This window comes from Chelonoidis abingdonii, chromosome 2 (genome assembly GCF_003597395.2).
Source record: "Chelonoidis abingdonii isolate Lonesome George chromosome 2, CheloAbing_2.0, whole genome shotgun sequence".
NCBI classification, from domain to species: Eukaryota; Metazoa; Chordata; order Testudines; family Testudinidae; genus Chelonoidis; species Chelonoidis abingdonii.
The window spans coordinates 91,098,359-91,113,702 of NC_133770.1; the positions used below are offsets into that span (position 1 = coordinate 91,098,359).

The 15,344-nt window shown below is 40.2% G+C and overlaps 1 protein-coding gene across 2 annotated transcripts in view; it reads right to left on the minus strand.

Moving 5' to 3' along the window:
- Positions 1-15,134, minus strand: part of TRANK1 (tetratricopeptide repeat and ankyrin repeat containing 1) — an 82,989-nt gene extending 67,855 nt beyond the window's left edge. Inside the window, exons 1-4 of one of the 2 annotated variants that reach the window (XM_032783769.2) lie at positions 14,945-15,027; positions 11,190-11,310; positions 2,571-2,705; positions 756-882 (exon numbers count right to left, since the gene is read on the minus strand). In XM_032783769.2, coding sequence (XP_032639660.1) covers positions 756-882; positions 2,571-2,704 — 261 coding nt within the window. In that variant the 5' untranslated portion in view covers position 2,705; positions 11,190-11,310; positions 14,945-15,027. Of the gene's footprint in view, positions 1-755; positions 883-2,570; positions 2,706-11,189; positions 11,311-14,944 lie in introns of both variants that reach the window. The other variant, XM_032783768.2, reaches the window with a different exon arrangement.
- Between the last annotated feature and the right edge of the window lie 210 nt (positions 15,135-15,344).

Here is a 15,344-nt window from a genome sequence, read left to right on the forward strand (position 1 = left end):
ATAATAGTCATGTCATGGGAAGAGGAAAACTAATCATTGGAGTGTGTACAGTACAAGACTGGTGACTGTTCAGGTTTACAATACTGTACTGTTTTCATTTTTTACTCTTTCATTCTTCTGTCTCTCTCTTTTATTAAAAATACTGTAAAATTACATTTTGCATATATAGTCTTTATTATATACTGTACTATTCATTGCTGTATACAATACATAGTACTTTATGGGTGATTTAAGGGATTTTCAAGGGTCATTTTGACTATACGCTGTTTTCGCTTTACGCACTGACCGCAAAACGTAACCCCAGCGTAAGATGCGACAGACCTGTACCAATTTTCAGTATCTGTTGATGTATTTAAATGGCTTAGACATAGAGCTTTAAGCATATATTTAATTGCTTCACTGAATTGGGGTCATAGTAAAATAATTTTTCACAAAACAGCTTACGGTATTGGAATTTGCATAGTGCAATGAAACAACATGGGAATTTCATTCTACAACACTTAATTAAGGTTTCATTATACCTGGGTTCACGGTAAGCTAGTTTCATGTCATTCAAAATACAACTGCAATTGCAATTTTTTTTACGTCAAAATATATATTTGGCTACTGATTAGGGATCCTGAAGTTACTATTCTCATCTTCTTCTTACAAGATATTATATTTGTGTACTGATCTTTTTAAAACTAATTTTGAAACTTGTTTAGAATAATAAGGCTAGCAAGCTTTTCTGGTCTGTTGGATTAAACATGCCGTACCTTAACATATGACAAATCCCACTGGAGACTCTCCTTGGCACACTGATATGCTTCTTCCCACTTACTAAGGCCGTAAAAGGCATTTGATTTGTTGCACAATAACACAGCCATGTCTCTATGAGAAACCCTACGAAAATTAACAATATTAATGTTTAATCAATTTTTTTAAAAAAAAGAGATAAATGGTACTTTATAGTGAACAAAAATTTGACAAAACTCTTCAATTTATTCCACCAAACAGAATTATGGTACAAAAAGATATCCTCTAGAAAGAAAATAAATTTCCTGCAAATTCAGTTAACACAATTCCATCACTTATAGCAATATTCCATAGGGGAAAAAAACTACTTTAAACAACATTAATGTTAAAAGGTGAAGTAAAGAAATACAGTTATGATCATATATGCCACCTTAACTCTATCCCACCCTTTCCAGGATATGCATGAAATACAGTCTATTTTATGACTGCAATCTATTTTTTTCATTTAACCTCTGAAGGAAAATACTGAAAGTACATTGATTCAATTAAGGAATTTGGATAGGTTCATGATCAGGTCCAAGGCCTGAGCGGAACACTGAGGGTGGTGACCTGCAGGTGGTAAGGAGAGCAAGTGTGCTTCAGCAACCAAGAAACACTAACTAAAAATACAAGGCTAATCCTTAGCTGATGGGAGCTGGCACAACTCCAGGGATGCCAAATTTATACCAGCTGAGGATCTGGAAGAACATTAATTTAATTCTTACTTGGTTTTTGAATATTGATAATTTGAATGGTGGGGATCTAACCCAAACCAGTGGACCCAAGACAGTATCTAGGAAAATTTATACTAAAGATCCTGAACTCAGACACCAAGGCATTGGACTGGGTCTGAGGAGGAGCTGAGATACAATCCTGGCTTTGTCACAAAATCTCCATGCCTCCATCCTTTACTTCAGAGGGATAGTGTGATGATAAATCCATTAGTTTGTGTGAGGGGCTAAGATACTACAGCATTTGGTCTTTGCGATGAGCGTAAGTACAGCAGATAGACTCGAAGACTTTAAGACCAGATGGAACCATCATGATCATCTAGTCTGACACTGCAAGCCACAGAACCTCGCCCAACCACTCCTATAGTAACTTCTTGCTGAGTTACTGAAGTCCTTAAATCTTGATTTAAAACAGGAGTTCCCAAAGTGGGTCGCGACCCCATTACAATGGGGTCACCAGGACTGATGTTAGACTTGCTTGGGCACGGGGCTGAAGCTGAAGCCTGAGCCCAACTGCCCGGTGATGAAGCCAAAGCCCGAGGACTCAGGTTCCAGGCCCCCTACCGGCAGGTGAAGCTCTTGGGCTTTGGCCATCCTGTCCAGGGTGGCAGGTCTCAGGTGGGCTCAGGCTTCGGTCCCCTCTCCTAGAGTAGTGTAATAATTCTTATCAGAAGGGGGTCACAGTGTAATAAAAGTTTGAGAACCGCTGGTCTAGCCCAACGCCAGTAGAAAGAGTCAGAATGAAAGAAAAAAAGAAAAACAAGTCAGTCATAGTAAATAGTTTAATTCAAGCTTGAATTACGCTTATTTTAATTTACAATAATTCTCAATACCTATTTTGGGCTTGTTCAGGTAATTTGATTAGTATCATGTCCATTTTACAGATAGGAAAAAACAATGAATCAGGGATGTTAAATGGCTTGTCAAAAAACAAAGAAGAGTCAATATCAGGGCTTGAAAATAGAGCTCAAGAGTTCATGATTCCTGCTATCCTTGGATAGCTGGATCACTTATCTTTAAAATTCTCTTATAATTTACTCTGTCATATATTAGCTGAATACTTACATCCCCCAATTGAATAACTGAAAGAGCATACGTATGGCTTCATCGTAGTTTCTGATGGCCAAGAAATAATGTCCATTTTTAAAGTTCTCATTTCCAGCTTTTTTCATAAACTCTGCATAATCCATGGGATCCATGCTAGTTGAAAGAGAAAAAACAAAACAAACAAATGAAAGCTCTATGCTATGATGCTCCTCCGTCCCCCCCAAAAAATCACAAAAATATACCTGTTTCCATCATAAAGGACCTAATCCTGAGAGGTGATAACCAGCTTGTAAGGACTTCAGTGAAAATTATGGATGTTCTTGGGATCAGACCCAAAATTCTCCCTTGCAACAACAATTCACTTTGGTTCTGAAGCCAATTTAATCTTCATCTCAAATTTTAAGTAGCAACTTCTCCTCCCACCAGTCATTAGGAGCAGGACAGATAAAAACCATCTTTCCTATCCCAGCAACTGAAGATAGTGAGATGAACTTGGATCACAGCACTGACTTGAAATTTACCCTCTCAATTTTTGTCTCGACCTTTGGCTAGCAGATTTAGTCCTTTGGCTGGTAGGTGCTTGGTACAGTTCTCAAATCTTGTTGGAATCTTATTTTTAAAAATGGTATTTAAACTAATTTATTTAAATGGACACACATATACATACACTGGAAAAAACTGTGAGACAACCATAGAGTTGGTTAAAAAATTCAAATTAAAAGTTTAAATTTAGTTGGTTGAAAAAACAGGAAACATTTCTGGGAGAGGGAAAAAAAATTTTTAATTCTCCTGATTTTAACCAACTTTTCTGGTTATACAGTTAGGAAGACAATTACACAGCAAGACTGCATAACAATCTGATTACTGCCTGAAAATGTTATCATACAAACACAAGAGAGATACCCAGCCCAGAAGAGATCAAAATCTAATTTAAGACAAGATACAAGAACAAAGCATAACAAACACTCCGAAGGAACATAAAGGGGACAATGACAGGAACCAGAATCATTTTTGCAATTTAAAATGCAAAACAAAATTACTTACACAGAGAAATTAAAATAGTCACAACATCCAACATGTTTGGGGAGAAGGGATTCAAATACATTAAAACCAAAAACATTTACTATGAGAAATGTTACTTAAAAAAAAAATTGCAAAAGTGAAAAAGAAAAGCAAGTTTTGAAGCTTCAAGTAAAATCCTTTTCCAAGAATGAACTACCAATTAACAAGTATTGCTAAGCATTCCCATCAGTTTGGAAATCTTGCAGCAAGAGAAAGCAGAAAGCCTACAAGGAGTGGAAGATGAGAGGTATCAGCAAGGAAAGCTACCTTATTGAGGTCAGAACATGTAGGGATAAAGTGAGCAAGGCCAAAAGCCATGTAGAGTTTTCCCTTGCAAAGGGAATTAAAACCAATAGTAAAAGATTCTATAGCCATATAAAGAAGAAGAAAACAAAAAAAGAAGAAGTGGGAACCGACGAAAGCCTGAAAGACTGAGTGGGTGTTGAAGATAATCTAGGCAGGCCGAAGTATGTAGAACAAAACTGGCACCGTCAGTCCTTTACCATAGGAGCTAGGGATAGATGCGCAGGATGACAATGGGAAGAGGATATGTGAGGATAGTGTGCGAGGTAGATATATGCTCTACATCGGTCAGAGGATGTATAGCACAAACTCTACAAGCAGCTGAATCGTGGAGGACATGGGGTAGGTTTATGGGTGAGGTAATGTGTGGGTTGTCGGTTTTGGAGTCCGGAGAAATCTCCATCGCGAGATATAGTTAAAGAGACAGGCGGTAAAGGGTGTGACTAGGCAAAGAAATTGTGGAACAGAGCTGCCATTAGCAAGAATTTTTAATGAATCTGTAAACTCAGGGGTTGTACCGTATGACTGGAGAATTGCTAACATAGTTCCCATTTTTAAGAAAGGGAAAAAAAAGTGATCTGGATAACTACAGGCCTGTTAGTCTGATACCTGTAATATGCAAGTCTTGGGAAAAAAACTGAAGGAGAAAGTAGTTAAGGACATTGAGGTCAACAGTAACTGGGACAAAATACAACATAGTTTTACAAAAGGTAGATCGTGCCAAACCTCCTGATCTCCTTCTTTGAGACGATAACAGATTTTTTAGACAAAAGGAAACATAATGGATAGGACCTAACCAAGTTTCTAGGATTATGCTAAAGCCTTAGACACAAATCAGGGAGATAGATGCATTCATAGCGAAGATGGAACCTTAGTTTCATTTCCCCAGCTGCAAAACAATATTTAAAAAACGTAAGAAATTGTGTAGATAATAAAAATTAGTAATATTTTAAAGAACAAAATTCTTACCTATGTTACAAAAAGAACTTGGACTTTTTCAAGTCTTTCAGTTTTAATCTATGATTTTTAATCCACATGTATCCCTTTAACATCAGGAGCAAGTAAAAAACGATCACAGGAAGAAAAAAATATCCTGAAACATGTTCAGCTACCGAGATGTTTTCTTAATATGCATTGTGCATGTGTGTTTGGTTCTGTGTTGATCAGAGTACATATAACCCTTGATATAGCTCATCTTATCAAGGGTGGACTTTGACTGTTGCTGTTTTTTCAAGAATTAAGCTGGAGAATGTAGTGGGTCTCTGGTTTTTGCCCAGAACAAAATTTGTTTATTGCAGTATTAAGTATTTATTTTGGGTCCGTTTAAAATAAAAATCAACGCTACAACAAAGTTTCATAGACATGTTAAACAATATAGTGAAAGATCTTTGGTTACAACATTTGTTTGCCTTTTGTTACTGATTTTTCTAATAAAATACAAATAGAAAGAAAGGGGGAAAGGGGAGAAACAACCAAACATGAGTATAATGGTTACAGCATTTATCCCAAGAAAGATCAAATTTAGAAACCATCAGAAATTTTAACCTTTTTTCACAAGACAAGAAAATGAAAGAGGACGTATGCTGGTCTGTCGGACTCGATTCTGATCTTACTTGCACCATTTTACACTAGTGCAAGTTACTCCTGATTTACCCCAGCATAAGTGAAATCAGATAAGCTCATGTCTTCCCCAAGAAAGAAAACCAGTAAATGTAAAGAATGGGAGACTGACCAGTTGAAGTCAAGAAGCTGAGAGGAACACAACTATCCTTCCTGTGCAAAAAGCAAATGGAGACTTCACTCTCACCAGCCCAGCAGAAAGGGGAGGTGCAGAGATCAGAGCTCTTCCTCTGGTTTCAATCTACTCAGTAGAGCTGACCCAAAATGTATTCCACAACATTAACCAAACCTTGTTTGGCATTTGCAATAATTTTACCAATTTCCTCTGGCCAGTTTTTAATTTTTGTGGTCTCCTGTATTTCCTGATTCTGTCCAGAAGTGATGAAATACAGCAAAAGAGTTTCTTCATGCAGTACTCCAGCACAACTGAACTAAAAATCTTGTGGCAAAGCCTATACTTTTGACCTTGCCAGCTGAGGGCCTAAAACAGATACTAATAAAATCAATGGGATGATTGCTGTTGACTTCATTGGGAGCAAGGCTGGGCACGAGAGCCAAGAGGTTTGGATAGCAAAATCTGGCAGCTGAGTGCTTATCAAAACAGAACCACTGAACTAACTGCCAATTGCTACATAAAACATATTGCTCCAACTTCTTCCCGAAGCTTAACTCTGTCTCAAAGAAAGCTAAACATCTCACCATTCACAGGAGTTCACAACAAGGATATAATCTATTATTCTGCCTTGAATGAGCATAATTATTTATTTCATGCAACATAAATGGGCAAAATCAGAACCATAAGAACATACAGCCATAAGTAACCAAAGCCCTTGGCTTTCCTGCTGGGGAAATACCAAGTCCCTCACCATGTGGAAACCTTCTTTCAGTCACAGAAATACAGAGGTCTCAGGGAAGCGAATCCACAAAGACCCTTCTCCATGCTTTCAGAATAATTGAATGCAAATAACTACATCAATGTAATATCAAGACCCTGATCCTGAAAATAATTAAGAATGGGCTTAACTTTTCTACTGCGAAGAGTCCCACTAAAGTCAATGAGACTACTCATTATTGCAAAATTAAGCATGGGGATATCTCAGTGGTTTGAGCATTGGGCTGCTAAACCCAGGATTGTGAGTTCAATCCTTGAGGGGGCCATTTAGGGAACTGGGATAAAAATCTGTCTGGGGATTGATCCTGCCTTGAGCAGGGGGTTGGACTAGATGACCTTCTGAGGACCCTTCCAACCCTGATATTCTATGTGTGTAAGTGTTTACAGAATCTGGACCTAAGTATTTTATACAACAGTAAAATCATTAAGGTCTGATCCTATTCCTACTGAATCAAAGGGCAAAGCTCCCATTGACTTCACTGTTGCCAAGTCTTTGGATTCTGTTGAGACTCTCGTGATATTTGGTGTTTCATCAGTTACTGGAGACGTGATTACATGAAAGTCCCAATTTTCTCTCTCTCTTTTTTTGGGGGTGGGGGGAGAGTGTTGTGTTTGTGAAGAAAAGCTTGAAACTGTGACCAGAGTGAATCCTAAAGGTTCAATTGTCTTAAAGATCATGTTATTTTAAAAAACAATCATCATTTTTTTGGAGGCCTGACTTGGGATTTTTGAACATTTGGGGTTGGCAATACTGAGAACTGGATCCCATAATCAGGAAACGTGAAAGTTAAAAGCCCAGAGACATTGTTCAGCCTTCATGTTCTGGGGTTATACATTTTGTAAGACAATATGTTACTTATTTAATGAGAAAAACTAGAATTGTAATCTACATTAGGTAACGTGGTTAACTTAATGCTGTTGTTGCAAGTTCATCTAGAAGCTTCACCTTATAGCAACACCTTCTACGGAAAAAGGCCTTTTCTCCCTAAGGCACATCACTTCCTCCAAAACCCAACCAGCAGGGCTACAAGTATTTTTTTTTTAAATGAAAGATGTTTGGGGGGCTGGGTGTTATTTACATCTGGATGATAACGTTATCAGCTATGGTGGGAAATGAGAAGCCTCTCTCCCAGGCTGAGGAAATTCATCGTCCGGAAGTCTTTGTGGTCACCCTTCCTGTCATGCAAAAAGAATGCAACTTCTTATCCCTGTCCTCAAAGACAGACATCACCACGTCAGCAGAAAACACAAAACGACCAAACTGTAGAAGAATGACTGCCAACACCTTCAACAGCATTCAGAAAGAAAATAAACCCATTCCAACAGGCAACATGAACATTTGCAAAAGAAGCAGCCTCTCTTATTTCCGAAAGCAAACACTGCAGTCGTCAGGCAGAAAGATGGAGTCTTCTCCAGCCTCTAACCACCACAGACAAATGGAATGCACTAACATCAGGCCAATCGAATGTTACTGTTGCACTGAAAGGTCCCAAAAGCCACCCAAAGGAGGCTACAGCCCTTTACACTTTGTTCCCTGGATGCTGCACAAAGAAGTTTTCAGCCTGCATTGAAATAGTTGTTGTGTGCAAAGAGTAGGAAAACAAAATAGAATTTTTGAAAAATATGATTTGGCTCCGCATTAAATGGTAAAGATGGCATAAAAATCTTAAAATTGCAGAATGTACTGTTATTTTTGGACCTGTGATGTTCCAACATTCTGGCTCATAATGCTGGCACTTAGTCCTGGTCTACACTTAAAAATTAAACCGCCCCTAGCTATGTTGCTCAGGGTTGTGAAAACTTCCATGCCGTGAGTGCCATGGTTAGGCTGCGCTTACCCCAAGGGTAAAGACAGTAAGATCAACAGAAGAATTCTTCAGGTGACCCAGCTACTGCCCTTCTGAGAGATGCATTAAATACATGGATAAAGGGAGTGTCTACACTGCAGCAGCATAGCTGCAACGCTGTGGCTATGCCATTGTGGTGCCTGTAACGTTTAATGTAGACATAGACTATCTAGTTGTGACTCAAACAAATGAAAATTTCAGGCACAAGAAAAATATAGACTTGTCGAAGTTTGGACAGGGCCTTCTCTCCTGTTTAGGCTAGCCAAAAGTGTTAGGGAGCACACTTTAACTGCTATTTAAAATACCTTTAAAAACGTGTTAACTGGTGTTTATCAGCCCAAAACTCACCCATAATCTAGACAAGGTCTAAATTTTGTGAGATTCTGTGCAAAGTAACATGCAGGGTGCGCCTGGGTGGCTCCTGGCAGTCCATGATTATTCTTTGACTGGCTTTGTCCACCCTCCCACTTCCACATCACACAATACAGTAGAACCTCAGAATCATAAACACCAGAGGTCAACCACATACCTCATTTGGAACCGGAAGTATGCAGTCAGGCAACAGCAGAAACAAAAAAATAAATAAAGCAAATACAGTACATTGCTGTCTCAAATGTAAACTACTAAAAAAATAAAGGGGAAAGTTTAAAAAAAAGATTTGACAAGGTAAGGAAACTTTCTATGCTTTGTTTCATTTAAATTAAGACATTTAAAAGCAGCATTTTCTTCTACATAGTAAAGTTTCAAAGCTGTATCAAGTCAATGTTTAATTGTAAACTTTTGAAAGAACCATAATGTTTTGTTCAGTTATGAATCACCTCCATTCCCAAGGTGTTCATAACTCTGAGGTGATACTATAATTCCAAAATCAAGGAAACTAAAAAGTAAAGGAATATCAAGACATGGGGGTAGGAGGAAAGGATGTGCCGGTAGGGAAACTGTGTTATCGCACGTGTGCTGACAGAGCTATCAACCTGAAAAAAGTGCTGGGCCACAGGCAGCCCAATCCCAAATACATAGTCCCTGATCCTGTGCATGACAGCAAGTGGGGCTTTGCACATGCATGATAGTCCACACTCACACTATTACCTGCAGTGTCAGTACGTACATTAGTGCTCATTTTCAAGAAGATGTACAGACACTGCAATTTAAGGGCCACATATTATTTTTCCTCTGTCCAGAGATGACCATGACTTTAGGATCCTACAACAATAACTAAGCTAACTTTTTTTGCCCTGAAAAGGAAGCAACAATTCTAGTTCTTTCACAGCTAAATTAATTATCCACATCCAACTCAGCACTGGGTTGCATTCTTTAAGGTGACTTACAAAGATTCTATTAAAAATTAGGCTTGTGCTCTTTTGTTTTATCGTGTACAAAGTGCATGACCCAAAAGATACTGGTCTCTCCAACTCTAAATGTACCTCTCCTCCCAGCCCAAATAATAATAATAAAGTTAATTTCTGCTTGTTTATTATCTTAGAAATATCAAGATTATCTAGTTTGATCTTCCCCGGTACTGTGGAAAGAACTGCTGTGGCTGAGATTTTTTAAAATAAAAATAAAAACTAAAAATTAAGGCTATTGATTAATCGCAGTTAACTCATGCAATTAACTCAAAAAAATCAACTGTGATTTAAAAAATTAATCGCAATTAATCACACTGTTAAACAATAGAATACCAATCAAAATTTTGGATGTTTTTCTACATTTTCAAATATATTGATTTATATTACAACACAGAATGCAAAGTGTACAGTGCTCACTTTATATTATTTTTATTACAAATACTTACACTGTAAAAATGATAAAAGAAATCATATATTTCAATGCACTACAGTACTTTATCGTGAAAGTGTAGATTTTTTTTTTGGTTACATAACTGCACTCAAAAACAAAACAAATGTAAAACATTAGAGCAAGAGTTGACAGCTTTTGCTACGCAGCTCGCCAGGGTAAGCACCTGGTGGGCCGGGACGGTTTGTTTATCTGCTGCGTCTGCAGGGTTGGCCGATCGCGGCTCCCACTGGGTGCGGTTTGGCATTCGAGGCCAATGGATGTGCTGGTATTCTATTATTGTTTAACAGTGAGATTAATTGCGTGATTAATCACGATTAATTTTTAAAGCCCTTGACAGCCCTACTAAAAATCCTGCAATATCATTTTACTAGTTCTCCAGTCACCACAGACTCTTCCAAGTCAGACAAAACTTGAATTCCTTATGTAAAAAACAATCAGAAAATTTTTAAAAAGCACAGCAAAAGCCTGCCTTCTGTCTAAAACATAGAACAAGAAAAACAGTAGCATAACCGTAAGTGCTGGAACTAGGGGTGCTGCTGCACCCCCCTGGCTTGAAGTAGATTCCAGCATATACAGGGTTTGCAGTTTGGTTCAGTGACTCTCAGCACCCCCACTACACAAATAGTTCCAGTGCCCCTGAGCATAACCCTACTTTTTGCCCCGCCCACTTTCTTTGCAGCTCAGCTTTAAACAAAGATTCACCTGGAAAGAGGTACATCATTTGGACATTTCTCATACCACAATACAACCTATGAACTGTACTTGCAGCCTGCTGCTTCCCGCAGCTCCCATTGGCCAGGCATGGCAAACTGCGGCCACTGGGGGGGGGGGGGGGGGGGTGTCAACATCAGCAAAATGCCCACCACTGTCCTAGGTGTTATCTGGGAAATTAACAAAGGGAGGGATTGTTGGGGTCACGGAAATCAGAGCGATAGGGGGTGTAACGGATTTTGAGATGAAAAACAGCCTGGAAGTTGAGGCAGTGGACTGAGACTCAAGAACATCTGGGCTCAATGTCCAGCTTTGGCACAGCCATCCTGTGTGACGCTGGCAAATCACTTAGTCTCTCTTTCCCATCTGTACAACTGGGGTAAGAATCTTCCTTTCTCCCACCCTTTATCTGTTGTGTCTGTTTAGACTGTCAGTTCTTCAGGGCAGGTCACGTCTCTTACACTGTGTATTTACCATACTTAGTGCAACTGGACCTCAATCTCTGCCAGGGCTCCAGGCACAACTAAAATGCAAAAAAATAAAATACTAGATAGATATTTAGTTGATTTTCAGGCAGGGAACATGAGTGAGGGGGAAGCAAAACAATAAGGAAAGATGAAAGCAAAAACAGTTAGTGGCAGACAGATGCCTTCAGATCCTCTGTTAAACCACACATCTTTGTTACTAGTTCTTAAAGGAAGGGAAGGATGGTTTAGTGATTAGGGCTCTAGCATAGAATTTGGGAGACCCAGATTAAATTCCCTGTTCTGCCACTGACTTTCTGTGTGAGCTTGGGCAAATCACTTAGCCTCTCTGTCTCAATTTCCCATCTGGAATATGGGGATAATAGCACTTCCCAGTCTCACAGGGGTTTTGGGAATTGCGGAGATCTACTGATGAAAAACTAGCCTGTGATATCTCTACATATGCTAAATAGCACCTGTGACTGATTTGGAGCTGCTCTGCAGTAAATTATGAATACTGTGTGTTGACCCGCTTATTGGGATGTTTACTGCATAAATACCAGTTTAGTTTAAGAGGGGTACTGTAAGGAAAACAAGCAGGAAGGAATCTAAATGGCTGAAGATAAACCACTTCTCAGCAAACACTTAAGAGTTGTTAAAAGATAATGCCCGAACTATTAATTTTGACAATTCAACCTCCTGACTCCAGCCAATTTACAAAACTGGTTTTAATGAGTAGAGCCAAGGTCTGGGAACCTAAAGATCAAAAAGCACTATAACAGCAGAAAAATAGACTCCCTCAAGAGGGAGACTACTATTCAGGAAAAATCAATCAGAGTAACCCTCAAGACCCGCTAGGGTGTCTGCAGAAGATACCATGGTGGGTATGTAGACTATTTCAAAAGTCTTCCTTGCTAAACGCTTTGTTCCTACTATTAACAATTTGATTTTAAGAGTGCTGTCTGACCACTACACACACATACACTCCTGAAGAGAAGAACTGCAGGTGCTGGACCTGTCATACCTGCTGTGCAAGCACAGTCAATACACAGGGTACTGTAGCTCAGAGCCTGGTGCACGAATGGGAAAAACTTGGAATTCCACCCTATGATAGACAAGTAAAGGCTTGACACTTGCGGGGCTGCACTCAGAGAGACAGCAAAGGAACAGAGGTGCAAGTAGCACTGAAACCATGCCACCACGACCTTACACCATCTAAGAACCTGTGAAAAATCACAGATTTATTTTTTGAATTCACAGGCAGCAGCACAAGTAAAGTATCCATTTTCACAGAATATGCACAGCCACCAAGTCCCTACTGAACTGCTATGATTTTTCCCAACAGCAGGGAAGTGGGAGTGGGCATCCATGCACATCGATCTTATGCTGGGTACAGCTTGTAGTGCACAGTAGCATTAGTAGGAACAGTAGTTCGGGGTGGGGGGGAGAAGAACTGGGAGCTGGTTTTATGCGAGGCACAGTAGCCAGTGGCGCAGCTGCCGCTTGGAACGCAAGCTACAAGATGCACAGAGCTTGAGACCAGTGAGCACAGATGCCCGCTTCCACCTCCCATAATTTTGCCAACAGCACATTTTAGGCTAAGTTCACTATTTCCACCCAGTCCGTGAAACTGTGATTTTCACAGGGCTCTAACCATGAAATCAAGGAACCTAGTCACAGAGTAAGATACTAGTGATATGATTATATGATATGATATATATGATATGAGCGAAGGTACCACATCTGTCCCTTTGAGGTCACTGGATGAATGGAGCTTTAGATGTGGGAAACCCTGATCTACCACAGATTAGTTACAACTCTGTGCCCCTACCCTGTCTTTTAATTATTTAAGTTGTACTAATCCTATTTAGACTGTAAACTCCACAGGCCAAGTACCTGTCTAATAACACATCTCGTGAAGCCATGAAAACTTGTAACACTTTACAAGTAAAAGATAATACCTAGTAAAATGCACAGTATTGCAGCTCCACCACTTAAAGACAAGAATTAAATGCGAATCTGATTAATTTAATGGTGTAGTTCGTCACAGAACAAGACAAACGCCATTGTGGGTTTATTTAAAAAGATATATCTATACTTGACATTCTTCCTCCTCCCTTCCCAAGCCAAATTTACTACTAGCATATGTGGCATGGACCTCCCATAAGTTAATAATTACTCTGTTCACATCTGTTGTGAATTTGGTCCTAGGTATTATGCAAAGTAGTGTTATCCTATCATTGTAACAGAATAGGATTTTTTCTTTTAATTTCCAAGTTATCCCCTCTTCCTCCATGTAATAAGGGCAACAGCATGTCTTATCTGCAGGAGAATGTCTGTATACATAAACCAGAGTTACACTCTAAAAAGCAACTTTGTATTTATCTAGCATTTCCAGTGTCCATTAGGGAAATACTACATGTTGTTAACTCTGGTTTACAACCATGAAGAGGGAGGGAGGAGAGACAGCAACTATGAGAATCTTAGTGCAGATCAGCCAACAGTTCCTATCACACTTTAAGCATCACAAGATGTGATCCAGCCCAGAAAAGATCTAGTCAACAGGGTACTTGAAACTCAGGTAGCTGTTTATACAAGGTTTCCCAGTACTGCTGGTGGAGCCGAACTAGTATAAGTGAGAGAGAGAAATCTCTGCAAGATTTCCCTGGTGTAGACAAGACCTGTGAGTCAATCAGAACTGGGAATACAACTCTACAAATCCTGGCTCTCTCGTCTATCTTTAGACTATATTCAGCTCTGAAGAGTCCAGTGTATCTATTTTCACAGATCTATGGGGAAACCACTGGATTCCCACTGACATATTTTCCAGGCGATCTGGAAACCTTTTACCACTTGCAATAAACCTCAATTATCTATTTTTGCAATATTGCAAAACTGCTGGTTTGTTTTGGAACAATCAAAAAAAGGATTAAAAGAAAAACAAACATCACAAGGATAAGCTATTACCAAAGCACAGAGACAATTCACTCTATTTTTTAAACAAAGAACTTCTCAGTTTGCACAGAGATCAAAAAGCAGCTTCGTGATGCAACAATACAAGACTTAATCCCAGTGGGGAATGGAGTCCAACTCCATTAGAAAACTTGCTCGTTTCCAGACTGCCCTAAACGAATCTCCCCACTTTTAAACACAGATCAACACAACCAGTCCCTCTTTTTTAAGTACTCTGTACATGAGGGCACCACAAACCACACACAGTCCAACCCCCAGGTGAAAGAGCAAAGATGGCCTCATAATTCACCCCACATACAGGCAAGCCTCTAAAATATTTATAACTACACCCATTATTTTGCACATGCAGAACATAACACCTCTTTCCTTAAAAGCAATATGGACCCTCTCCTGCATTCCTTGAGCACCCCCACTAGCTTCATGGAAGTTTTGGGTGCCCAAGGAAGGTGGGATTGGGGGCCCATAAAGAAACACATTCTTCAATGCAACGCAGCTCTGCCGAAGGCAGGAGTTGCAGTAGGGGTGGCTCTGGGAAGATGGTCCATGGGCTCTCTCTCTACCTTTCAGTCTACGGGAATAAGTGGGCGGAAGGCGGTGGATTCGTGCATTAGCCCTGAGTGCACCCTGCCTAAAGCAAAGCTGCAGGCTGCTTTCTTCTGTAGGAAGTTCCCTGGCTTGCTGCACCTCCTATGGATACAATGGCTACAAGCACCCACCTACCTGAATCCTGAAGGAGCGGCAGGACGCCAGCACACAGAGGCATTTGCCGCTGCAGCCGCAGCTGCTCTTTGCTCCTCCATAACGCGCAGCTCTACACAGCGGCCTGGCGCTGCTCAGCTGCTGGCTGTAAACGAAACCCATCCTAGCGGGCGCTCTGCGCTCGCTACACACCCAGGCCCGGGCGGGCCACGTTCTAACCACGCCCTCCCATCGACGTCACTTCAGGGAAACGGGTGGTTCGAGCCGGGGGTAGAGCCGTGAGCTGCAGGAAACTTCGGAAATCGAAACCAGCTTGTTCTCAGCAGCCCCCCCCCCCCCCCGGAGCTTGGAGGGAGGGGGTGGGGGGAGCAGGACTTGTCCCCAAACCACGCCTCTTGCACGTTGGGAGCCATCCCTTGCA